Below are 26,275 nucleotides of genomic sequence, written 5' to 3' on the forward strand. Positions count from 1 at the left end.
ATAAGTATAATAAATAAGAAATATAATAAGTATAAGATAAGAATGAGCAAAAAGAACTGTCTTTATAAACACATGGACAGGTAGGTATGCATGTGTGCCAAAAAATACACATCTATTTCTAAAATGGTCTTTCAAGAAGAACCTTAGAAAATATATTATGAGCTGATCATGTTTTATATAAAATACATATTATCTATAAAATACTTGTGCCAGTAAGAAGGTGTGTTATTAAAAACTAAATTCCCCATGGAGTACGTAAGATGTTAACAAAGTCTTCATCGCTTGTTACCTCTATACTTAGGCCTTCATAGTAATCTTCAAATTCACCATATGAAACTTCATCATACTTGCTGCAGGTGCCTTTTAATGTCTCTAGGAAAGATGATTTGATTTCCTCCTCTGTTGAGTGCCCTGCAGGAAGAGAACCAACTTGAAATATTTTCCGTAAAATTCAGCAAAATGGCAGGTGATGATAGAGGAATACTTGTTCGCCTAGTGAAATAATTTTGGTAATTTAAAATTGTATGCCAAACTTCCCTCTGATTTATTTAAATATCAACCAGGATTAATTTGTTTCATGATCGAAGTCTCCATTAATAGTCCCCTCTTTGGTTCATCCGTTGATCTGTTCTCGAGCTATCAGCACAGAACATAGGAAAGAGAAAAGATTCGTAATAGTAAAAGATTCAAAGGTGGAAAGCTTCAGAAGAGGGGTCAAAAAATATCCAAAATAAAATAGCAAAGGTATATATTAACTAAGCAAAGAAAGAAAGAAGGAAAGAAAGAAAGAAAGAAAGAAAGAAAGAAAGAAAGAAAGAAAGAAAGAAAGAAAGAAAGAAAGAAAGAAAGAAAGAAAGAGAAAGGAAGGAAGGAAGGAAGGAAGGAAGGAAGGAAGGAAGGAAGGAAGGAAGGTCAGTAATCTATGACCTTTAAAATGACATTTAAAAATATGTTTTTAAGTCAGAGGGCAGGACAGATGACTAGCAGTCAAGAATATTTGCTGATCTTCCAGTGACTCCAAGTTGGCCAACAGTACCCACATTGTATGGGGTACTCACAATGGCCTGTAACTCTAACTCCAGGGGCTCTGACACCGTCTTCTGGTCTGTGTAAGTTCCTACACCTACACACACACAAACACAATTAAGCATACACATGTGTAAAAATAATTTCAAGAAAAAACTGTTGCTGTCATCTAAAAATATGTACAGCAAATAGGGAGAAAGTGATCCTTTTATTAAAATGAAAGGAGCTTGAATGAAAAGAGGCTGGATATTGTGCAATAAAAATGCTATATGATTCTTGAGATCACTAGTCAAAACAAAAGTCTAATCAGTATCTAATGTATATGGAAACTTTTTTTTTCCGAGACAGGGTTTCTCTGTGTAGCCCTGGATGTCCTGGAACTCACTCTGTAGACCAGGCTGGCCTCAAACTCAGAAATCCGCCTGCCTCTGCCTCCCAAGTGCTGGGATTAAAAGCGTGCACCACCACTGCCCAGCTTGGAAACAAATTTTAATTAAAACATTTTTAATTAAATGTATGCTTCGAGTAACAAGAATTGTATACCCTCTTAAAAATCTCCCACCTAGAGAGTACCCATCTCCTATCAAACATGGGAGACTTCCTTTTCTTTGCTTTAATAGACAAGAAATTATTACAAAATTAAATATTGGATTTTTATGATTACAAAAACTAATTTCAGGATGTACTACTTCTTTTAAAGCCATTTTTCCTAACAACGTACTTAAGTAAAGTAAAAGAGAGAGAGAGAATGTTTTCTATAACTGAAATTAAACTGTGAAGACAAGCATGCAGGAGGCAGGGGCAGAGGAAAGTCACAGGCAGATGGCCCTCCAGGTCTACACAAGATCCAGGCTCAAAAAACGAAAGAGGGAGGAGGAAGAAGAGAAAGAGGAGGAGAAGGAACAAGGAGAAGGAGGAGGAGGAAGATGAGGAGGAGGAGAAATAGCAGACAATTTTTATCCTGCATAAAAATTGCTATGTAAATAAATTACAATTTGTAATGACGCACAAAAATAGGGTTTTGTTTGTTATATTAAAAGTATCACTAGATTTTCCCTTTAGCTTTCCTCTTAACTGAGAAGGCAAAGCCAAAGTAAGCAATTCCTGAAAGGAACCAAGGTTACCCAACCACGTGAACAAACCCAACTGGGAGCCATCCTCTCTGGCCCATAATAGAACTAAAGCCGCTCAGGCAAGCTAACTCCAAAAGAAGAGACGAATGACGTTGAAGTCACCAAAAAATTTAAAATACAAAGGATCATTTGCCCTTGTGCTTGGTGTGACTCACTCAATAGAAAGATGTAGAGAGTGACATGTCCACGGTAGCCTTGTCCTCCTCACTCCTGAGTCCTGAGACTACAAGCATGTACCACAAGCTCATTTATTCGAAGCTGGAGTTCAAATTCAGCCCCTCCTACACTTTAGGCGAGAACTCTTCGAACTGAGCCAAGGCCCCAGCACATAGGATATCTCTTAATGATAAGAAACGAAGGCAATCGTAATGTATCTTTGTTAATGTAAAGTATAAAATATTAAGTTTAAAAATATAAGTCTTCTGCCTTCACCTTGTGTAACTATCCAGAGAAGAGGTTCAGCCATATTCCTAAACAAATGCCTAAGTAGGCAGGACATGGAGGTGAGCGCTCTAATGCCCATGCAAGGCGGTGAGGCGGACCAGGAGTTTGACCATGCTCCAGTGTGTGTACGGCAACACAAATTGGACTTGGTGCATTGTTTTTTCTCTTTTAGTTTTTTTTTCCCGTTTTCCTTTTTTTGGGGACAGGCACCTGGGTGGGAGGGTGAACCTAGGAGGAACCTGAAGTGAGTGTGAAAATAATGAGGATGCATTGTATGAAATTTCCCAATAGTTAATACAAATATGACGTTGGGTTCAAAACAATAGAGTGAGGCTCTCAAGGCCAGTCTGGGTCACACGCTGAGATCCTGTCTGCAAACAAAACTAGAGAATGTTCAGTTAAGTAATGAAAGTCTTTTACTTCTGGATTAGTCAACGAAATGCAAATGAAGTAAGCTCAGGGAGTTGGACAGAAATAATGCTGCAACACAAGGTAGTATAATCTAGGGTTGAACTAGGTATCACGGCAGGGTGGTGGTGGCATAAGCCTTTAATCCCAGCACTCTGGGAGGCAGAGGCAGGTGGATTTCTGAGTTTGAGGCCAGCCTGATCTGCAGAGTGAGTTCCAGCACCAGCCAGGGTTACATGGAGAAACCCTGTCTCAAAAAAACAAACAAACAAATAAACAAACAAACAAAAACTAGGTATCATAGCAACAGCATCTGGAAGGACCAGTTGATATTTGAAACGTGGATATCCTAGTAATTCTAGGGATTGGTGTCACATCAGAAAGTTAGAAGAAAAGGAGCCTAAGAAGTCACAGATAAACACGTGTGGTTCATTAGCTGTGTATCAATAGTTAGAAATTAGAAGCCTGCCAATAGAAGAAATGTCTATACACATTTTAATTTGTTGATCATTAATAGAATAATGTTTGGCAAACAAAAAGTATGACATCTTAATGGAGATTAGCAAATGTACATGCAACTATGAAAGTCATTGAGGAAGTAGTTTTAAAATGTTACAAGATAACAGCTTCTACTCTTCTAGAGAAAAGTACAATGAAATCAAGGAAGTCTGGGTGGCCAAACACTGTGATAAGCCGTATTCATAAATCCACTACGAATCTTTAATATTACTTTTAAAAATTCACTCTGCTTTCCTCCCTGTTTCTGAGGCGAAGTCTCACCCCATGGCCCAGACTGGCCTCAGACTTACTCTCCCTTTGCCTCTGCTACTCCTAAGTGCCGGTTATAGGTGTGCGCTGCCGCACTTGGCTGGATGTCCACAGATACACAATGTCATTTTATGTATAATTCCACTCTAGATAAAGACGTAAATCTCCCTCAATCCTCGAGGATGGGGCACTCTTTCAGAAGATAAACAGGAGGCTGACAGAGCTTTTGCCAAAGCTCTTTTACACTCCACCACTCATTCCAAACAAGAAACAGGAGTTCTATCTTCATTATAACTATCAGAGACATCAATACATATACACAACGGACCTAAAATTTTTAAATGAGAAGGGGAAGATGGCCCCTAAGCATTTGGCTCAAACAAAAAGTATTTCCTTCCTTTCAAGTGATGCTTTTAGATTAGATTAGATTAGATTAGATTAGATTAGATTAGATTAGATTAGAGAAGACACTTTTACTAAAGAGCACAGTAGAAACCCAAAGCATCTGACAAGGGATAGTTACCTGAAACCACACGTGGATGCTTCTTTGCACAGTAACACTTTCTTATGTCTATAACAGACACGATGCCAGTTTTGTTAAAATCCAGTTTCATGAAGGCCTAAAGAAAGACAGGGTCCCTCTCTGTGAAATTGTTAGACAGGAGATGCTATTTTGCAGTCAATCATTTATGAACTAGAAACAAGACATTTCGAAGGAGCTAAACAGGTGCTTGAGAAAGCGTCATATACACAGAGGAAGATCACTAAAACAAACACTGGGATGCCCCTGTCCCCGGGCAGCATTTCATGTGCTCCCCTGGCCTGCTAAAGTGACCAATCCCCACTGTCCTGGCCCGACTTCGCTGGGAACTGAGGAGTCAGGTCAAAGACCTTGGTAACTTTCAGCTCTGGGATTCATGGAGTTGATAAATGACCAAACTGAAGCACTTGGGAATTATCTGAAGGTTGGTTAGTTGGTTGGTTGGTTTTAGTTTAAAAAGTAAACTTCTAAACTCCATGTCACTAGAAGCAATGAACAGGTGAAATGCTTATTTCTTATCATGTAATAAATACTTCCATTTCAGTTCCTGACTGGCTCACTTATTGTTCTTTCAACTCAATATAACTTTGCCTATCAAAAAAAAAAAAAAAAAAACTAAAACTAAAAAAGGAAGATACACAGACACACCAAGCTACCTGAAGCAGCAGCCAGCAGCCTGAGCTTGCCAGGAATCCAAACCAGAAGCACCTTTTTTTATTCAGAATATGTAACTCACAGAAACATTGACCAGTTTCAATAGTGCCCCAAATTCCTGTCCTGAATCCTTACACTTAGCACCCCAGAATAGGGCTATATGTGGAGGTGGGGTCCCCTAAGGAAGTAATTCAGATGGAACGGAATCATTAGGGTAGGCCTCAGTCTGGGATGACTAGTATCCCTTTGACAAAGACAGTAAAATACACAGAGGGACTGTCACAGGATAACTGTGGAGTAGCCACCTGCAGACCACAGAGAGAGTCCTCGGAGGAAACCAGATATGCCCACCCTGCTTGGACCTCCAGTCTACAAACTATGAGAAAATCATTTGACAGGCCTGAGACTGACTGTAACATCTTTCCCCACCCTTTCCTTCCTTCTTTCTTTCCTTCCTTCCTTCCTTCCTTTATTTTTATTTTATTTTGGTCCTTTAATCTAACTACAATGACTTTTGCATAAGACACTAATTCAACTCCTGTTCTGATACTCAAACTTAGTACCATAGAAATGTAAATAACAACAAAGCACAAAGCTGTACCTGAGTGAGAAGTGTACTTTACTTAAAGTTTTTATTACATCTCTTGGTGAGTAAGAGTAAAAAGCTTTAGTTTAGTTTGAGGTTTTGTTTGTTTGTTTGCACTTGACACTGACACCTGTTATAATTATTTATCTTACCCCACATAGAATAGCTTTTTATAAATATGAGGTGCATATACCTATTGTATTAAATACATACACAAAAGAAAAAACATACCGCTCCAAAGTGTACATGTCTGATAGAACTGAGTTAATCTATATTTTTATTAAAAAAATATATATAGGGCTCTGGGTGTGTTTGATGCATGTGTATGTAGGTGTAATGTATGTGCACGTATGTAGTATGTGTGACACAAACATCCAGGGTGTCAGTTCTCACACCCCACCTTGTGTGAGACAGGGTCTCTTTGTTGTTAGGTAATTCATACCCAGGCTAGTGAGCTGAGACCTACAGGGAGTTGCTTATCTGAGCTGCTCAGTCTTCCATAAGAGCACTGGGATTACCGACAGTGTTACTGGGTCTGGAGCTACACGAGACCTGAGAATTTGAGCCCAGGTCCTTACACTTGCACTAGAAACTCTTTACTGAGTGACCTATCGACCTATCTCTCCAGCCCCAGAACTCTAATTCCAACTCAATATATGACCTCACTTTAATATATGTGTTCACTTTAGCACATGCATGTAGATCATAAGACCCACAGAAACATGCCAATCATCATAAAGTAGCACATCTGAGCACCAACACTGTAATAGTTGTGAAGCTCAGAATGGAATCATCACATCCAATCGCTCCACTCGCTCTGTGGGACAACAAATGAGGCTTAGGACTTTACACAACAGTACAGTTAGATAGCTGGCAATTTACAGAAACAGTCATTTATAGAGATCGTTCAATTTGAATTTTATTTTTCTTGTATCAAATACTTTCTAAGACCTATATATATCATGAATGATATATGTGAGATTTTGTTTTATTCTAGGTAGACTTGTACAAATACATAAGCGTGCTTATTTTAAGTCTTACTAAATCCAGAGTGTATTGCTGCCAAAATGATATAAAATGTTTCAATTGATGGCCCATTCAAGGTGCTAAAGAATGAATCCAACAGTCTAGTAGGAATACTAGTTTAAGATCAGTGAGCAGTTACCTTGCGAACAAATGATTTCCTATATTCATTCATCTCACCAAAAATGGCACGTCTGAATTCTCCATAATCCACCTTGTCCTTGCCTTGGCCATGGCCTTGAAGAATTAGCCAGGAAGACTCAAAGTCCTAAGAAAAAATCCCAGTAGAAATTGTCATTACATCTTTAAATTATATCAGTCATAACAAGAGCAGATGATTTTGTTAGATCATCTGTGGCTCTAGACAAGGTAGCCTACTGAGTAAGAAAATTCATCAAGTAACAGACAAACCTAGTAGAAGGAATTCTAGAGTGAATGCCTAAGCTGGGACCTCGTCACAGGATACTCTTTTTAAAGCTGTGCTACTAGAGGGCAGAGAATGCTGGGGGTCAAGCCTACGACCTCTTGCAAATCACGTGACCTCTGGAATGCAAGTTTTTTTTTTAATTTGATATATTTTTTATTTACATTTCAAATGATTTCCCCTTTTCTGGATCCCCACTCCTCGAAAATCCCATAAGCCCTCTTCCCTCCCCCTGTTCCCCCATCCAAGTTCAATAACTGACCTCCATCCCGAGAGTCTTAACTTTTTTATTGATAAACAATAGCAGCATAACATGATGTCTCAATGCACATGTGTGCTGAGGAAAGATCAAGACAGACTAAATACCATCTTTGTCAAATATTTAACATTTTAGCAGGAATATTTAGTAAGATTTAGTAACAGCAAAGTAGTAAGAATATGTAAAATATGCTTTAGCAATTTTTAAACACATAGTACATTATTCATTATTCTTGACTATATTCACCAGGCTGTGCAGTAGACAAGACTCATCCTCTTATCCAAATGAAAATTTATGTCACCTGGCCAATCTCTCACTTTCTCTCTACACATTACACCCCCATCGTTTACCTCTCGGTATATAAAGTAATATGGTTGTTGTGCACTCTGTTTTGAACATTTCTCTGGTTTTAAATGTATTCCATCTGTGATAATTTCAAAGTCTATTCAAGTTCTAAAACACCAGCTACCCTGAGACTATTAATGGGGTTTCTTCTGGTCTTGGGATCACAGAAGGTTTGAATGACTTCTGATCTATTCCCAATTTTACACTAAAGAGTATGATGCTAACTAAATACCATATGTCAGTTTGTTCGCTGCCATTACCACGGGCTTTTTTGGCAAAGGTTCTGTTTAAAACCCTGTTCTACTCCGTGTTCTTGATAACAAAAGAAATTACAGCATTCCTTTATTGAAGCTCAGAGAGATATATTCTCAGTGCTCCTATCATGGTGTTGGCTTTATATGAGACTGAAAATAAAACACCCAGCTGAGCAAATAGATACTCAGAAATTATTGTCTTTCACTTCCTAAGTTTTTTTAAATAAAATTATAATTAGAAAGTTAAGATTCAACATATTCTGCCTCTCCTCAGCCGCCAATGATCAATACAGCTTTTCTTTTTTTAAATTTTTTTCATTAATTAATTTACTTTTAATTTATTTACATTTCAAGTGTGATCCCCTTACCCCTCCTCCCAGAAACCCCCTATCCTCTTCCCCTCCCCCTGCTCCTCTGAGCGTGTTCCTCCACTCACCCATTCACTCCTGCCTCCCCGCCCTCTATTCCCCTACACTGGGACATCTATTGAGCCTTCATAGGATCAAGGACCTCTTCTCCCATTGATGCCTGACAAGGCATTCCTCTGCTACATATGCAGCCTTTTTGTGTGTCAAAATGCCTCATACATTACAAAGAAAAACGTATGTGTGTGCAGTTAAGTTATAACTGAGTCTGAGTTTCAGTTTTACAAATCATGAGTTAAAGTGAACAGGAGGCAAATATGTTCACTTAACTCAAAGAATATCAGACTTAAAAGGACTTCTGAAGCCTCAGAAGAAGAATTTTCAAATATTAAATAATCCAATTAAATAATAAAAAAACACATGTCTACATAAGACTCAGAATGGAAACTAATTCAATTGGAATTTTTGCTTCATTGATAATATTTCTATGTAAACTTGGCTCTGTGTGGAGCATACCACTTTTTTTAAAGTCAGAGATAATGACTGTGTCTTTTCACAAATATGTTATACTTCAAAGTGAGACTCAGGCTGATAATTACAAAATCTTATTCTCACATCTCCCTGTATACACTTGTGGTTGCATAAACATGCATATTGCATAAGTGATATAACAAGAAGCAAAGTAAAAATATTAGTTAAAATATGTGGATATGGTTGGACATGTAGATCAATGGTAAGATACTTATTTTGCATGTATAAGACCCAAGAACCAATTCTAAAAATTAAAATAAATCAAGTTTATAATAAAATAAAACATATGAGAAAGGATGAAAACTTACATTCTTACATTATCCTTCTTAGTAATTGTGATGGCTTGAATAAAAATGGCTCATATATTTGAATGTTTCAGTCCCAGATGGTGGAACAGTTTGGGAAGGATTAGAAGGTGTGGCCTTGTTGAAGGAGATGTGACCCTAGGGCTGAGCTTTGAGATCTCAAAAGACCATGCCATTCCCCATTAACCCTCACATTTTGTGTTGTCATGTCAACCTGTAGGATCTCTACTGCTCCAGTGACATGCCTGCCATGCCCATACCATGATGGCCCTGGACTCTAACCCTCTGAGGAACCAACAGCCTCCAGCTTAAACTCTTTCTTTTATAAATTGCCTTGGCCATGGCATTTTGTCACAGCACTAGAAAAGTAACTAAGACAGAAATCTTAGATAATCAGTCTTGGTCACTAGTTATGACCATTTCACAAACAAATACAGACACACCAGAGTAAACTTTCCCACCCTCCACGGGGCCAGACTATGTGGACACCAGCCCTCTATCAGTTACGATTTACTTGTCTGTTCAACAAAAATAGACCACAGTGTTCTGATTTCCTACAGTTGTTTTATTTTGTTCATCTAGGAAAGAAAGACGTGAAGGTGGGTGGTCCCTGGTCTGTCTCACCAGACATACCACAAGCTTCAATGTCATCATGGCAACAAACCAAAGAACGATTATGTCCCAACAGTAATAAGCCATGTCACACTGATATGGAATTTTACAGTTGATAAAGCAAATTCCCATGCATTTTTTTTTATTTTAGCTTCTATGCTACTCTAAACATAGCAGTTGTCTCAGAACTGCTCAGGCAGGACCTGAATAAGAAAAGTTGAAACACACTTGTGCTTTTAACCTACAAGCAAAACTTCCATGCGTAGCATACTAGGCTTTCGGGCACCGAACTTAATCTCTCTCACCCTTTCATCTATTGTGCCCATGCTTGCCAGGACACACTCAGTTCAGGAAGTTAAATAAAGAGCAGGAACCAGAGCCACCTTGGTCCTCATCTGGGTGGGACATGACATTTCACTTACAAACACAATGTTCCATGAAGAAACTAAAATGGACATTGACATAGAAAGGATCAGAGTTCAGACAGCAGATCTCCTCTGTTAAAGAAAGATGTGGCCTAAATGATGAGACAAATCTAGAACACACAGATCCAGTGTGAGATCATTCACGTCAGATTGAAGTTAAGTCCCTGCGACTTGGGGAAGAGCCACAGTTTATGGCTGGAACATGATTCTCCTTTCCAGGAAATGACCGTTCTAAGCCACACTCCCCTCTTCATGGGAGACCCACTGTCTTTTTTATTAGATATCTTCTTTATTTACATTTCAAATGTCATCCCCTTTCCATCCTCTAAAAACCCCATCCTCCCTCCCCCTGCTCACTAACCCACCCACTCCTGCTTCCCTCTCCTATACTTCCCTATACTGGGGCATTGAGCCTTCATGGGACCAAGGACCTCTCCGTTCATTAATGTCCAACCAGGCCATTCTCTGCTACCCATGCAGCTGAAGCTATGAGTCCCCCCATGTGTACTCTTTGGAAATAAGTTTGGCAGTTCCTCAGAAAACCGGACATAGTACTACCTGAGGACTCAGCTATAACCACTCCTGGGCATATACCCAAAAGATGCTCCACCATGTAATCAGTGTACATGCTCCACTGTATTCATAGCAGCCTTATTTATAATAGCCAGAAGCTGAAAGAACCCAGATGTCCCTCGACAGAGGAATGGATACAGAAAATGTGGTACATTTACACAATGGAAATGTGGAAAATTTACATATTTACACAGCTATTAGAAACAATGACTTCATGAAATTCTTAGGCAAAGGGATGGAATTAGAAAATATCATCCTTAGTGAGATAACCCAATCACAAAAGAACACACTCCAGTGAGTAAACACTCATTCGCTGATAAGTGGATATTAGCCCAAAAGCTCGGAATACCCAAGATACAATTCACAGACCAAATGAAGCTCAAGAAGAAGGAAGACCAAAGTGTGGATGCGTCAGCCCTTCTTTATGACCCACTATCTACTCTTGTTCTTCTCTACCCTTGCCTGGTTAATTCCTCCTCATTATTCACAACCCAACACGTTTCATCCTCCCCCAGGGATCTAGCCAAGGTCCCTCCCCTGCCCTCTCCTTCCTGATAACTTGGCGTGGAACTGAGGACCTCCACACTGTTCCCAAAACACTCTCTGTCTCATGCATGTATTAACGTAATCACTTTCTCCAGTTTTGAAGATTACGAAGTGGAGAGAAGACATCATCTCAGAGCTTAACACATGCCTGGCTATTAAACACTTCAAAAACATATGATAAAGGAATAGATGTCAACTTTAAAAAAAAAAAATCAATGGGACTCGTTGCCTGGTGGCTTAACCCTGATAGTGTGGCGTTAAAAAAATAAGCTATTAAAATTTCACTAGAAAAGTGAACGAGGCCATGAAAGAATACACCCAGAGTAGAAAATGCTGTGTGGTACATACCTGTTCAGACACTTCCAAGTGAAAGGTTTTCAGAGCTCTCCGAAAATCTGCCTTTTCTAAAAGCCCATTCCCTTCCTTGTCCAAACGTTGGAAGTATTTCCCCAATCCAGTCAAAATGCGAACGCCCTTCTTGTGCACTTGTTCTTTCAGTTTATCTGTTTAGTAAAAAGAGACGCGGAAGCTAATTGCTTCTGTGCACCCAGCTATCAAACTGTGGTTGTTTCTCTTTTGAGGAAATAAGTTGATAATATTGGAAAAGGGGGATGCAAATATTCAATGAACATATGTGTTCAGCTGACAAAAGACTTTGGAAAGGAGAATACTTTTAATAACGACAATGTCAGACACAAGTGCATATTCATAATATGTCAGAACGACAGCACCACTGTGTGGTGAGAGTGTTACATGTCTCTTCAGGAGACTGAGGCATAAAACAGGCATATGGTGGTTTACGCCTGTAATCCCAGACTCTAGAGAGGAAGAAAAGAGGATGTCAGTGAATTCCAGGGCAGCCAGGTTTGAACAGTGAGGGGCAAGCTGCTCGAGCTGCTGCGTGAACCTCTGTATGAGTGTATGAGTAATTATGTATAAATACGTATATATAAACATATCTGTGTGTATATATACACATATATGTATATATGCACTCCACATAAATATACATATGCATGTACATATACATATACATCATGGCCCATGCAGATGACAGGTCAGTGGGGAAAGGTACCTGCCAATCCTGATGAACTGACTTTGAGCTGGAAGAAAAAAACTGACTCCTACAAGTTGTTACCTTACCTCACTTGTGTGCTGTGTCACACGCACAAACACACACATACACAGATAAATTAATATACTTCTATTTTTTAAAAAAATTCAATTTCACATTTTATTTAGCTTATAATTAAATCCATATCACCTAATATTTCTAAAAATTTGGTTGTAATTACATCCTTTTACTTAGTACCAATAAAGAACTTGAAAAATTTTAACAACTATTTTATTATTTATGTATACATGTGGGTTCGAGATTGATTTTATTATTTATGTATATATTTGTGCATCTGTGCGAAGGTAAAATGCACATATGCTTAAGGCTGCTCACAGAGCCCAAAAGAGAGCAACAAATCCCCTACAAGTGGAGATACAGAGGACTGCGAGCTACCTGAGGTGGGGGTTGCGAGCCAAACTCAGGTGCTCTGGAGTAGTGGCACACTCTGCTATTGACTTAGTTATCACTTCAGATCCCTATGACATTATATATAAATAAAAGTGTGTGTGTGTGTGTGTGTGTGTGTGTGTGTGTGTGTGTGTGTGTGTAAAAGTTTTAGAGGGGTGAAGATAGATATAGATACAGATACAGATATAGACATAGACATAGATATAGATAGTACATATGTATACATACATGTATATATATATACATGAAAGTATATAATACACACACACACACAGATTCCAAGAGACAAGTTTTCTTGGCAACAGTCTCTATTAAGGAACAATGTGTGGGTGTTTATGGAAAATAAATACTATGCTTAAGATTCAGGTGATTGGGATTTATCAATGATTCGCCATTCACACAAATGTCTTTAATTAATATATATATTTTTAACAAAATATGTGATGTTTCTAGAAAGTATATATGTATACTTTCTTAAAAAAATAAAAAAATATAAATCAAAGTCTATAAAACTTGGAAGTATCACAAAGACTGTTTTAAGTGATGACGAGGAAACTCGTGCGTGAGAGTGCAGAAGACACGGCATACCCTGAATGGCCTGCAGCACCAGCTGATCATGCGCCTCCTCACTGACTGTGTCTTCTTCCCCACGTTCCGCAGAGGCCACTCTGCAAGTGAGAACAGACAGGCTAAGCTGTGCTTCCCTGCTCCAGACCCGATGATGCTCTCAGCAGCTGTGGAGGCGTACAAGCTAGAGCAAGCCCCACCTCTGCCCCCACTGCTTTTGAGTCCACGGAGAATTAAATCCAGAGCTATAAAAGAATCGCAGTCTTTGAAGATATTAATTTTCATAAATGCTTTAATGTTTTTCAATACTTAACTATAACTACCTATTTAGAAGCAGCTGTAGCTTGCAAAGTATAAACTGTAAATAGACTTTTGATGCCTTGAAGATGCACTAATAAAGATTCTCAGAGCTAGATTATAGACTATGCTTATATGTATGTGTGTGTGTGTGTGTGTGTATATATTACCATTTAAGTAATAATTACTGTCAAGAAACATTCAACAAGAATGTACATTTCTAGTACTTAAAATAACCTTCAATGTAATTTTTTATTCAAAGAATTATTTTTTTCACTATATAGTCAATGAATGAATAGTATCACCATAGGGACCCTGACTTTTTGTGCTATAAAAGGTGTCGCACCAACAAAGTAGGAAACAGCTATAATGTTGGACTGATACCCTATCTTTTTTTTTTTTTTTTTTGATTTTTTTGGATTTGTTTTTGTCGACACAGGGTTTCTCTATATAGCCCTGGATGTCCTGGAACTCACTCTGTAAACCAGGCTGGCCTCAAACTCAGAAATACACCTGCCTCTGCCTCCCAGAGTGCTGGGATTACAGGCATGTGCCACCACCGCCCAGCAATACCCTATCTTTTAAAGTCCCACTTTGATAGCATTTAAAAAAAATAAAGACAAATTAGTAGATTATCTTGATTTTAAAATAGAACAATTTCAAATTTGTAACTGCTGTATCTGTTCCAAAACATGAAGTTTGATTACAATACAGAACAGATATAAAGTAGATATAAATGTAAGTAGATATAAATATAAGTAGATATAAATAACTATCATTTGTAAACTATAAACCTTCTAAAGTGTGAAATGCTTTGTGATAGAAACTCCTTTTGAGATATACACTATGGTGTTATCACATACTTTCAAAATAGCACATGCATTTGACTTACTTCAGAGAATTCAAAGCCACTTGATCAATATTTGTAATTCGAAGTCTAAGCAATGCATTTTCTTTTATCGTCTTTGGAAGGCTAGGATGATCACAGCTCAAAAATGTCAAAGTTGCACCCTGAGGAAATGAACAGAAAATAAAAATATCTTAAAGCTAGAAAATATCCAAAAAATAAAATACAACTCATTCTGATTGAAGAGATTTGATTTTTTTTATCATAGTTGCCTTGGTATATTCTAAAAGTGGGCAAAATATAACAGATATGAAGAGTATTTAGGCACTACATTCAACTAGTACTATAGAAAAATGAACTAAGCCTCCCCCCCAAAAAAACCCTAACACAGCACACTTCTACACAATAGTCATGTGACTAAAAGAGAATCCACATATTAGATAAAAACCACAGAAACTGAATGTGTGGTAATCTCTGTGATGGTCAGTTTGGCCAACATGACATGTGAGACTGTCTATATTAGGCTGAGCTGTGAGCACAGGGGGAATTATTTTCATAATAACTGGAAAGACCCATGCACTGTGGGTGGCATCCTTCCCTATTCAGGGGGTCCTGGGATGTCTAACAGTGGAGAAAGCATGTTGAGCCCTAGCATGTGTGCCCTGTTGATTCATCATCCTCTGCTTTTAGCTGTGGATGTGATATGACACATTTCTTCAAGTTCCCACCACCTTGAGTTTTCTGTGATGGTGATTTGTAATCTGGAACTGCCAGCCAAATAAGCCTCTTCTCCCTCTTTTTTTCACGGTATTTTATCACAGCAACAGAACAACAATAATAAAAAGAAACCCTAATACAATCCCCAAATTCAGGACAAGAGCTCTTGGTTCTCAGAAAGATGATGCCTCAGAGACTGGGAACCCCGGTAGATTGATCATGGTCTTTTGCCTCATCTTTTGATAATAGACATTGCAAAACTATGAAACTGAATTTTAACCTAATTAGATCATCAAAGCTTCAATGGTAAAATTCCTATCAACAATTCTTTTTTTTTTATTCGATATAATTTTTTATTTACATTTCAAATGATTTCCCCTTTTCTAGCCCCCCACTCCTCGAAAGTCCCGTAAGCCCCCTTCTCTTCCCCTGTCCATTCTTAACCCAACCTTGAGAAAAAGTACTCTAATTTCAGAATTGTTTCACATATGATGAATGTGACTAATGTATGGACAAATGCAAACTGAATTTTTAAAAAGAGTCTTCTTTCTTCCTACAGAGTAAAAGGGAAGTGATTTCCTTTTCCTCCCTCTTGGAATAGTTTCTTTAGAAAATTAATAACTGTGATGTTGGCAGGTTCTCATCCCTTTGAGATGGATATGGATTCTTTTAGAAATTAGATATCCATTGTTAGCTTTGTGGACAATGAGTCTTTTCCTAGGATGATAAATCAGTCTAGGAAAGGTAAACACCAAGGGAGAAACAATGATCAAAATATGCTGCGTATACCACCCTGCTGAGATATCCTTTCAAAGTGCGTGGAATAAACACAAAGGATCCCATCTGTGGGTGATGCCTCCCTTCCCCCTCCCTTCCCCCTCCGTTCCCCCTCCCTCCCCCTCCCCTACCCCTTCCTTCCCTCTTGCCTCTCTCTACCTCCCTTTCTCCATTCATGCCTCATCCCTATTTTCTTTCTTCCTCACTTTTCTGAGCTAAAGAAGGAAGTCAATTTCCACATTTGGTTCAGATGAGGGTAAAAGTAGATCAGCAACTACACAGAGCTGCAAGAACAGCAGCTTGGAACTGGTATTGACTGTCACCATCAATATAAAGTAAGAGTGTTATCTTCAAATTGCACAAAAGGAGGTGGAGCTGACTTTCTCTAGACATCTAGAGTCAAGTAGGAATGTCACAGGCACGGATTATCTAACCTGAGATTAGGTTGTCTAGAGCTTCCTCCTCCTTTACTCCTTCCTGACTCGGTCATCACATCTCAGTGGCTGTATCTCCTAAAGACTTATCTTCTAACTACCTTTGTAGCCATTGCTACCTCTTCTGAAGGTGCCAGGAGTTCTCTCCTAGGTTAACATCCATCCAATCCATGCCTTATGCGCCTGTTCTTCAAACCGTGCCACACATTGAATTCGGGGAGATATTTCTAAGTTACGAATCTGGTCATGCAATCTCTCCATTCTACCCACATCTTCTCTTCGGTGATATATTACACACTGCTCTTTAGTACAAGGATCCCTTTTGATTTAGTCATGGGATGTACGTATGTACAAGTCATAGGACATCCTCTAGTATCATACCATATGTACTATCCACCCCTTTTTATTATGAGACCTGGTCTCTCTCTGTTCCAGAATTCACCAAGCAGACCAATCTGTGTCCAGCCAATAAGCCTAAGATCAACCTGTCTCTGTCACTCTAGCACTGAGATTACAAGTTTGTGCTACCAAGTCCTGAATTTTTGACATGGGTTCTAGAATTTCATCCCTGGTCCCTTGCTAGAAAGATTAAACTCTTTGCTAACTGAACTATCTCTCCAGCCCATGTCTACTTTCTTTAGGTCTAGATTCCAAGCAAATTGACCAACTTTCACATCTCCAGGTAATTCATGTGCTTTCTTGCCTTGTTCTTTATACATCTTCTTCTCCACCTTGAACCTTTCCTGCACCCTCAGAAAGTCCTTAATAATCTCAGATGTCACATTCTCCACAGACTCTTACAGCCCATAGGATAGGACCCCAATGTGGCTCCTATCCAATTCCCAATATGCTGCAATCACCACAAAGCAAAAAACTATTCTAACTTATTCAGTATTCCATCTCCAATGTTTAGAATGCGAACATATAGAAACATTACATGAATGACCAGTATGGAGAATGTTTCATTGTATGTGACGTAAAAATTCAGGACACTCAGGAAGGTCAGAGAGCAACAAGAAGCAGGCTGTGGAAGACGCAGCTCCAGAGAGCAGTGCCACTCCACAGGGAAAATCAAGTTTCTCCGTCTGTGGATTACCACTCCTGGGCATACTGGGGTAGTCACTTATGCAGAACAGGCCTTGTACAGACAGCTACAGCAGTATCAAGAAACAAGTTCTCATGGCAACAGTCTCCATTAAGAAACAACATGTGGGCCGGCAGTGGTGGCACACGCCTTTAATCCCGGCATTAGGGAGGCAGAGGCAGGCAGATTTTTGAGGTCAAGGCCAGCCTGGTCTACAGAGTGAGTTCCAGCAGAACCAGGGCTACACGGAGATACCCTGTCTCAAAAAAACAAAGAGAAAGAGGGAGAGGGAGAGAGAGAGAAACAGAGATGGAGATAGAGAGAGAGAGAGAGAGAGAGAGAGAGAGAGAGAGAGAGAGAGAACGTGTGAATGTTTATGGGAAATAAATGCTATGCTTAAGATTTGGATGATTGCAATTTATCAACCAATCACAGTTCACACAACTAAATGTCTCTGATAAGGGACCCATGATCTTGTTCCACACCAGAGAAATGTGCATAGTCTGTCACATGGCATTGAGTACCAGCATACATCTGAATTTACATTATAGTGCCAGGACACATACAAACTTACACTATAGTACCATCATACACACACACACACACTTACAGTATAGTGCCAGCACACACACACACACACATACATTTACAGTACAGTGCCACCAAACACACAAACTTACACTATAGTGCCAGAATACACACACAGTATAATTCCAGTATACATTCATCCTAACAGTATAGTGCCAGCACATACACAGACACACACACACAAACTTGCACTATAGTGCCAGCATACACACACTTAAAATATAATTTCATCACATACACACATCCTTACAGTACAGTGTCAGCACACACACATGTACACACACATACACTTATGGTGCCAACACACACACACTTACAGTATAATGCTAACACACACACACACACACACACACACACACACACACACACACACATACTTACAGTATAGAAGTCACCAAGCTCATATTGCTTTCCTTTTCTTCGTCCATACTGATGACAATAAATGTCTTTTTTAATAAAAGGAAGCACACTTGTTCTAGAAGTTAAGCAACAACAATAAAAAATGAAGGCATTCAGTTCTTCTTGGAAGCAATTCCCTAGGGTCTGACAGTGTTCCAGAACACACCTGTTTTTCCCGAACACTCGATATTCATACACGGTTAGGGACTGATCGTGGGTAAAGAAAAACCCAATCAGTTCCCTGCAGGCATCACGTCCATTTCTAGAAAAACAAGACAACGTCAATGATATTTAAATATGGTGATTTTTTAAAGTAAGTAATAAACTAAAATCATACATATCAAGTGGCGACACTCTAACTCCCTTGTTTGTGCTGCAGTGAATAAGGCTCACTGCAGATTTAAGAGCAATATGCTACGGCCTGCAGAAATCCTCAACTGAGTTAGATTTGGATAAAGAAAAAGCCATGAGCTTAACTGTGGAGAGCTTCCAGCTCTGTCACAACTTAGGTAGCTAATCGACAGAGACTTGAGATAAAGCATAAGGCCTTTAAAAATCTGGGCTTGCAAAGTTTACGAGATTGAGGTAAAAAAAATAAATAAGTAAAAGCCATCTTCTTTGTCATTGCCTTTATCAGTAATCTATTAACTCAGACTATTAAAACTAAATTGATTGTCTGACATAAGAATTAACATCTAAATAGATAAGAAACTTCTATTAGTAATACGCAAGTTTATTCAATCTTTCCAAAAGACTTGTAAGAACAATTTTTAAATACTCTTATTAAAGTATTTGAATCACAGTGTCCTATTTTATGCAACAGTAATAATTATTACTTAAAATTATATAACCCAAAAGTTCACATTTTTTAGTATTGGTATGATTTGTCTAATCCTGACACCTATGAAAGAAAAGAATATATTATTATAATCACAGAAGTAAAAAAAAAATATTAATAAAGTGACAGTTACCTTGATAAGACCCTCCCTTCGAATTCTACTTTCTGAGAAAGGTCATTCTCTGTTAATGTGGAGTTGGTTCTTATCCTGTCAAAATACATTTTGTAAGTTATTGTTTTAGAACAATTGCACTTGATAAAAACAACAAACGCTCCAAGGAGCTATGGAAATATTTTGAAATGTCACAGATTAAAGATGAGAATTAAAATTCAGATTGTGACTATACAAAGACACAAAAGGCAGAGCACCCTGAGCCACACACAGTCTCCACTACACCAGTCCTTCATCCAGCACCTGTAGGGACACAGTGCTGTGAAGGCGCATCCTGAACGGAGCGCAGTAGCTCTGTTTGCAGGGCTGTCCAAGAAAACTTGCCTCCTCTCTCCTTTCCCTCTCTTCTCCTTCCCCTCCCTTCTCCTTCTATTTCCCGTCCTTTTCTATTATGCCCTTATTGTATAGTATATGCTGGCCCGGCATATGCTGGGATTGCGGACCTGAGCTCAAATGCCATTTCTAACCGGGTTCTTTTGCCTCCTTCACAGCACAGCACTTAGTTTCTTAGTGCTTGTGACGATGACCAACAAAAGAGGTTCACCAATAATCTCAACAGGAAGGAGTCTTGTCCTCTGAGAGAGGGGCATGGGCAGTGTTCACTGCCTGTGAACATGGAAGGGAAGCAGTCCAGAGATGCAGCATCATCGAGCTGTAGGACCAAAACCAACACATGCCTACTTCCATGCAGCTGCTTACACGGGAAAATAAATCCTGACACGTTGAGCCTTATCGATCAGGTTTTCCTCTACAGGCGGCTGATGCTACTACACCTCACTAGAACAATGGTGGGAAGGCATGCCAGATGAAACAAGCTCTATGTGAGTGTGTGTGTGTTTATATATATATATATATATATATATATATATATATATATATATGAATATATGTGTATATGTGTGTGTATATATGTATATAGTGTATGTGTTTATATATTTATATACAAATATATGCATATATGTATGTATATATAGTGTGTTTATACATGTACATACAAATATGTGTGTGTATATAGTGTGTGTGTGTTTATATGTATATGTGTGTTAAGAGATAGATATACATAGATAGATAGATAGATAGATAGATAGATAGATAGATAGATAGATAATCTTCATATAGATAGCATTACTGACTTTCTGAGGACTCCTAGCCCTAATAATTTTTAAAATATAAAGCAGAACTCAAATGCACACACTCTGATACCCTCTACTTAATGATGTCCTGTATCTTAAGAGATAACTCAATGATGTATTATTACTGTTCACCCAGTTTTATGGAAACTGCAGGAAGAATAAAACAGCAATGGCACAATGGTAAGCATGTGGGCCACAGTCACTGAGAACAGGTAAGGTTTTCCCTCTGTAATGTCCAGGTCCCGCAGAATGGAAGCTGAGCTAGATAGGAAACAAGCTTGCTGACTCATTAAGAGTTTGGGAACAGAGAGGAGCCATGGAGGCTCCATCCTCTCAGTTCAATGTGATCTACTCGAAATAACGCAATCACTGAACGTTCACGTTCACAATATTCCTGGGCTGACTTTAAATGCCGGGGAAATAGCAGCAGCAATACCAGCCACCATTTACTGAGGGCTTTGTAGACACTGGTTACTATTAATTCACTTCATTGTGCATGGGTTTGTTTAATGCCTGCAATAAAACTGAAGGAAGCAAGATTGTGGAAGACACGGTAAGCAGTTGCTTGCAACCGTATGAGCACACGTCATGTCTGGAAGACAGTCTTGCTCTAACCATTGTATTTTCTCGTTTCTTCGTGGTGAACAATGCTGGGAGGCTGAGCTAGTTGCTTCAAGGAGGCTAGTGTCGTCAGAGTAAGACCCAAGTAAATCCGTATTTATCTTACGAGGTGCAGAGTGCCGCATTGAGTCCCAGGCACCCGGTAAGTAGTACAAATGCTTCCCTATGTAAGTCCTGAACCAGTTCAATTAAGCACACTGACTATCAAAGGTGAACTCTGCTGTTCACAAAGTTGGTGGGAGAGCATGGTTTTGGTGCACAGTAATAATAGGATAAGTGTCTGGCACTAGAGTTATCCAGACTAACTGCTTCTTTGTACTGAGGAGAAAACTGCAAAGTTCGGTACAAGGGCGAAACATGTGTCTGCAGGAAGCTGCCTCCAGAGAAAAGAGGAGAAAGGGGGTTACACTACACACACCAATCGACTTGCTTTCAACTTACGAAGCAGAGGCCCTTCCTTCTCCTTTGGGGAGAACAAAAGGGTGGGAAGTTATGGATCTTAAAATCCTAATCTAGGAATCCCATGGGATTTTTCTGAGCTGGATTAGCTTCAAACAAGCTGCTTGTATTTGTGATGAAGCAATACTAAGACAGGTGCAAGAAACCAGAGGGATGAGACTGAACAGCAGGGTTCACATTATCTGTGAAGTTACGACGATTTGACATACAATATAGGAAAATTCAAAGTTCAGGGGGATATTTACTTTCAAGTAGACTTATTAAAGGAAGATGCAAAAGGCACTAACAACGTAAGAATAGATTGGAAAGTTGGTCAAACTTCATGTAAGGGCATCTGGATGAACAATGCACAGATGAAAATTAATTACCACCATTTGTTCCCAGTGAACTGCAAATTAAAATCACCAATACAGTAGGAGAGATGCAACTAAAGACCATAGCCAACATCAAGTGCTGGCGAAGATGTGTAGGACCACTCATCTTGCCAGTGCCTTGTGCAGCTGAACATGGGCAAACTCCATGGTCCGGAGAGTCTAAATACTCACTCAACATACGGGAGTATATGTGTTTACTAGAAGGTATGTACAACAGAGTTCACCACAGTATAATTGATAATGCAGCAGACATCTGTGAGTGGTGAGTTGTCATGAATTCATATAATGGAATAACAGAGAGCGAAGAGAAAAACAACTATAAATCACAACATGGATGATACTCCTAAATATAATGTTGAGGAAAAGACATCAGGCCTACTTCATTGGGAGTCTTTATAAAGGTGTAGTTACTCTCCTATGGTTCTAAAATGATGTGGACTGCTTAAGAGGCAGGGCATATGTGGAAAGATGGTCTTTTTTCCTCTGCAAATTAATTCTTCACATAGTACGTGAATCTGAGTTAGCCAGGCAGGGTACCATCCTCAGGCAGAGATGTCTAAATTACTACATTACTCATTTTTGCCTACATTATCCTGAAAAGAATTATGACTTCCCTTCTAAATTATAAATGTAAAAAGAAAAATTGGCATACAAAGAAGGTAGAAGAAAAAAATGTAAGAAGACAACACTGAGATATGAGATCCTAAAATGTTTACTTCTCTGTACATAGTTGTAAAGAGATGCAAATTTATTCGGCAAGGTGCAGAAATGTATTTTAATGATACATTGTTAAGCTTTTCTTACTTTGTTTCATGCAGAGTTCTTCTCCTGACTCGAAGTGGCGCCCTCTCTGAGTCTGGAGGGACATGAGAACTCTCTTGATTTTTGGTGTTTGAATCTTGTTCTGGATCACTGATGACAGCCCTAAGCGGGAGGACACAAAGTCTGATGTCTAACATGACAAAATATGTGCTCACTTATTTTTGAGCAGTTGGAAACTGTCAAGCACCAGGTGGCAATTTGTCCTATTGTCATAATGATGTTTGTCATACACAAGTGTATTTAACTATTGAAAGTACTACCCATAAAAAAGTGAATACAGTTATTTGTACAAATAGAACATAAGAACACCTAGAAGTTACGACTGGAAGCAAGAACTTTATGTCTTCCTCTTAGCTCTCTTCAAATAGAGGTCTTGCTGGCTTCTGATAACATAGGAAAGAATGTTAGTAATTAAAACTTGTTCTAAATTGCTTTCTGATTCTATATAAGCATTGACCAAAGACAACCTGGGTGGGGGGAAAGGTTTATTTTATCTTACAGGTCATCTTTGAGGGGAGCTAAAGCAGGAGCTTGAAGCAAAAGCCAAGAGGAAGGCTGTTTACCAGCTTTCTCCGAGGGTCCAGTTCTGCTACAACCCAGGAGACCTGCCTAAGGATGGTATGGATCCCAGAGACCTAGGTCCTCTGATATTGATTTTATATATATATATATATATATATATATATATATATATATATATATATATATATATATATATATAAAATACCCTCACAGACATGCCCACAAGCATAGAGGCAATTCTTCGATGGAGGTTCATTCTTCCTAGGGATGTCAGGTTGACAACCAGACTAGCCATCTCAAGAGTATAAAGTTATAATAAGCACAGTAACAAAATGTGGATGGGAAAGCATGAAGGAACTGGACATGATGTCTAGAAAGAAAAACATAGGGGTCTGGGCAGATGCCCAAGCCGATGAAGTGCTTGCATCACAAGCGTGAAGAGCTGAGTTTAGATCGTTAGATGTGTGCAAAATCTAGGCAAGGTGGCATGCATCTGTAAGCTCAGGGCTGAAGGCGATGGAGACAAAAATAACCCTGGACATCTCTGCTCACCTAGCTGATCTAATCTGTGAGCTTCAGGTCCGGTGACTGTTTCAAAAGCCAAGACAACGAACTATTGCAGAAGACACTCGTGCATCAACTTCAGACCTCCACAAGCACACACACCACATGCACAAAAATGAAAGAAATATATAAGGAGTCCATGGAAGCAATTGAACTGATTATTTTTTTCTTATGTTTATTAAGGAACATTTTTTTAATTTAAATTATTTTTTTTAATTATTCACTTTACATCATGCTCACTCTTCCCTTCCTGGTCACCGTCCTCCAGTCACATCCTCTCCAGTCACACCCACCCCAGACAGGCATGGTATGTACTCACTTATAAGTGGGTATTAGCCATAAAGTACAAGTACCATGCTGCGCTCTATAAACCCAAAGATGATAAACAAGAAGGAAGGCCCAAGCAAGGAAGCTTGGATCTCACTTAGAAGGGGAAATAAAATAGTCATAGGAGGCATACGGAGGGAGGGAACAGAGAGGGAGAGGGGAGCAGGGAGGGGAATGGGGGAATTCAGGATCAGGCATGGGGAAGAACAGGAGAGATGGCCTGGTGGTCATGGAAATCTGCAACTGATGGGGGTGAGGAGGTGAGGGGCGTCTCCAGGATGAGACAGGCCTGAGATAAGGAAGGCACCCAAGAATCAGCAGGGGTGACCTTATCTGTGACTCGCTACACTGGGGATATGGAACCTGAAGCCACCTCCTGTGGCCAGGCTGGAACCCCAGTGGAGCAATAGAAACACCAAACCACCTAGAAATTCTTCAACTCGAAATTTATCCTGTCTACAAGAAATGCAGGCACAGGGAATGGAGCAGAGACTGAGGGAATAGCTAACCAATAACTAGACCAACGTGAGACCTGTTCCCATGGGCAGTTAGCAATCCCTAACACTATCAATGATACTGTTCAGTTTTCAGACAGGAGCATGTTGTCCTCTGAGAAGTTCCACCCAGCAGCTGACTCAGACAGATACAAACATCCACAGCTAAACAGTGGGTGGAGCTTGGGACTCTTATGGAAGAACAGGAGGAAGAATTGAGGGCCCTGAAGGGGATAGGAACTCTACAGGAAGACCCACAGAGTCAACTAACCTGGATCCTTCGGACTCTCAGAGTCTGACCCACCAAGCAGGGAACATGAGCAGGCTGGACCTACACCTCCCTGAGTATTGATTGAACTGATTCTTAAATCATGAGGAGAAGTTAGCACTTGAAAAGGAGAAAGGCTATCACAGGGAGACAGCTCTGTGTGAGGCCTCAGAGTGAGACAGCAGAAGTTGAGAATCTGGAGCGTGTGGCTGGGGCTAGACAGATCACTTCTTACTGCTTCCAGTAACACCCACGCCCCTTCCTAGTAATTCAGTGCTAAGCTACACTTTCATCAGCCACAAAAAAGATTATAATGTTCTTCCTCTGCCCAGTCTCTCTCTCTCTCTCTCTCTCTCTCTCTCTCTCTCTTCCTCCTCTCTCTCTGATGGTTTCAAAGACAAAAGCCTCCATAAGTTGACAAACTAGCATGTTTGGTCACCAGTTGGGTGGAACTGTTTGAGAAGGACTAGGAAGTATGGAGGAGGCGTGCCACAGAAAGCGAACTTTGATGTTTCAAAAGCTCACCCACTTCCAGTTAGCTCTCTCTGCCTCTCACTTGGGGGTAAGGCTGAAAGCTCTCAGCTTCTTCTTTAGCTCCACGCTTACCTGCACAACCCCAATAAACTCTTGCTTACGGAAGTTCCCTTGGTCACAGTTACAACACAAACGATTAGGACACTACCTCACATGTTTTTTTTGTGAGGATTAAATCTTCATAGAAAGGCCTGTCATATTATACATTTCACAAAGGAATTCAATAATTGAGTCTATTCTTGCCGGTTCACCTTTTATTACATGTTGCCATTGAATGCAAATGTGAAGAGGCGTAGCAACATATCAAGGCACTGCAGTGGATTGGGTAGAGGATAGCAGGGGCCTAGGTTCAGCTCCATAGAAATGCACATAACAGAGACACTAGATTTGGAAATTCTAAGAGAACTAAGAAACTGCTTGACTTTGAAGCCATTAGCCAGAAAGATCACTAACTCCACTACACTATGAAAGGAGGTTAGTCTACACATGAGATGTAGGACTGGAACTGTGGGCTTGGCTTGTCTTCACAATAGACTTCTCTCAGCAGTGGCTCTGTAGGCTTTCCTACTGTCCCTTCTCAGTCACCTTGGAAAATGCAACTTAATCAAAATATAAGCTTCTACTTGCCCTTAAAAATTATGCTTTTTAGGGGTGTTTTCTCCTCTGATGAAATCAGAAATCTGAATAAGT

The 26,275-nt window shown here is 39.5% G+C and overlaps 1 protein-coding gene across 5 annotated transcripts in view; it reads right to left on the reverse strand.

Annotated features, from left to right (window-relative positions):
• Positions 1 to 235: 235 nt before the first annotated feature.
• The window catches only part of Caps2 (calcyphosine 2), a 48,121-nt gene continuing 22,081 nt past the window's right edge, over positions 236 to 26,275 (reverse strand). For 4 of the 5 annotated variants that reach the window (XM_052165562.1, XM_052165560.1, XM_052165557.1 and 1 more), the window contains 10 exons: positions 22,859 to 22,978; positions 19,429 to 19,503; positions 18,624 to 18,719; positions 18,440 to 18,533; positions 14,504 to 14,622; positions 13,336 to 13,415; positions 11,571 to 11,725; positions 6,726 to 6,851; positions 4,303 to 4,399; positions 236 to 411 (listed from right to left, as the gene is read on the reverse strand). In XM_052165562.1, the coding sequence (XP_052021522.1) occupies positions 236 to 411; positions 4,303 to 4,399; positions 6,726 to 6,851; positions 11,571 to 11,725; positions 13,336 to 13,415; positions 14,504 to 14,622; positions 18,440 to 18,533; positions 18,624 to 18,719; positions 19,429 to 19,503; positions 22,859 to 22,978 (1,138 nt within the window). The remainder of the gene's footprint in view (positions 412 to 4,302; positions 4,400 to 6,725; positions 6,852 to 11,570; positions 11,726 to 13,335; positions 13,416 to 14,503; positions 14,623 to 18,439; positions 18,534 to 18,623; positions 18,720 to 19,428; positions 19,504 to 22,858; positions 22,979 to 26,275) is intronic. The other variant, XM_052165558.1, reaches the window with a different exon arrangement.

Source organism: Apodemus sylvaticus, chromosome 20, assembly GCF_947179515.1.
Source record: "Apodemus sylvaticus chromosome 20, mApoSyl1.1, whole genome shotgun sequence".
Lineage (NCBI taxonomy): Eukaryota > Metazoa > Chordata > Mammalia > Rodentia > Muridae > Apodemus > Apodemus sylvaticus.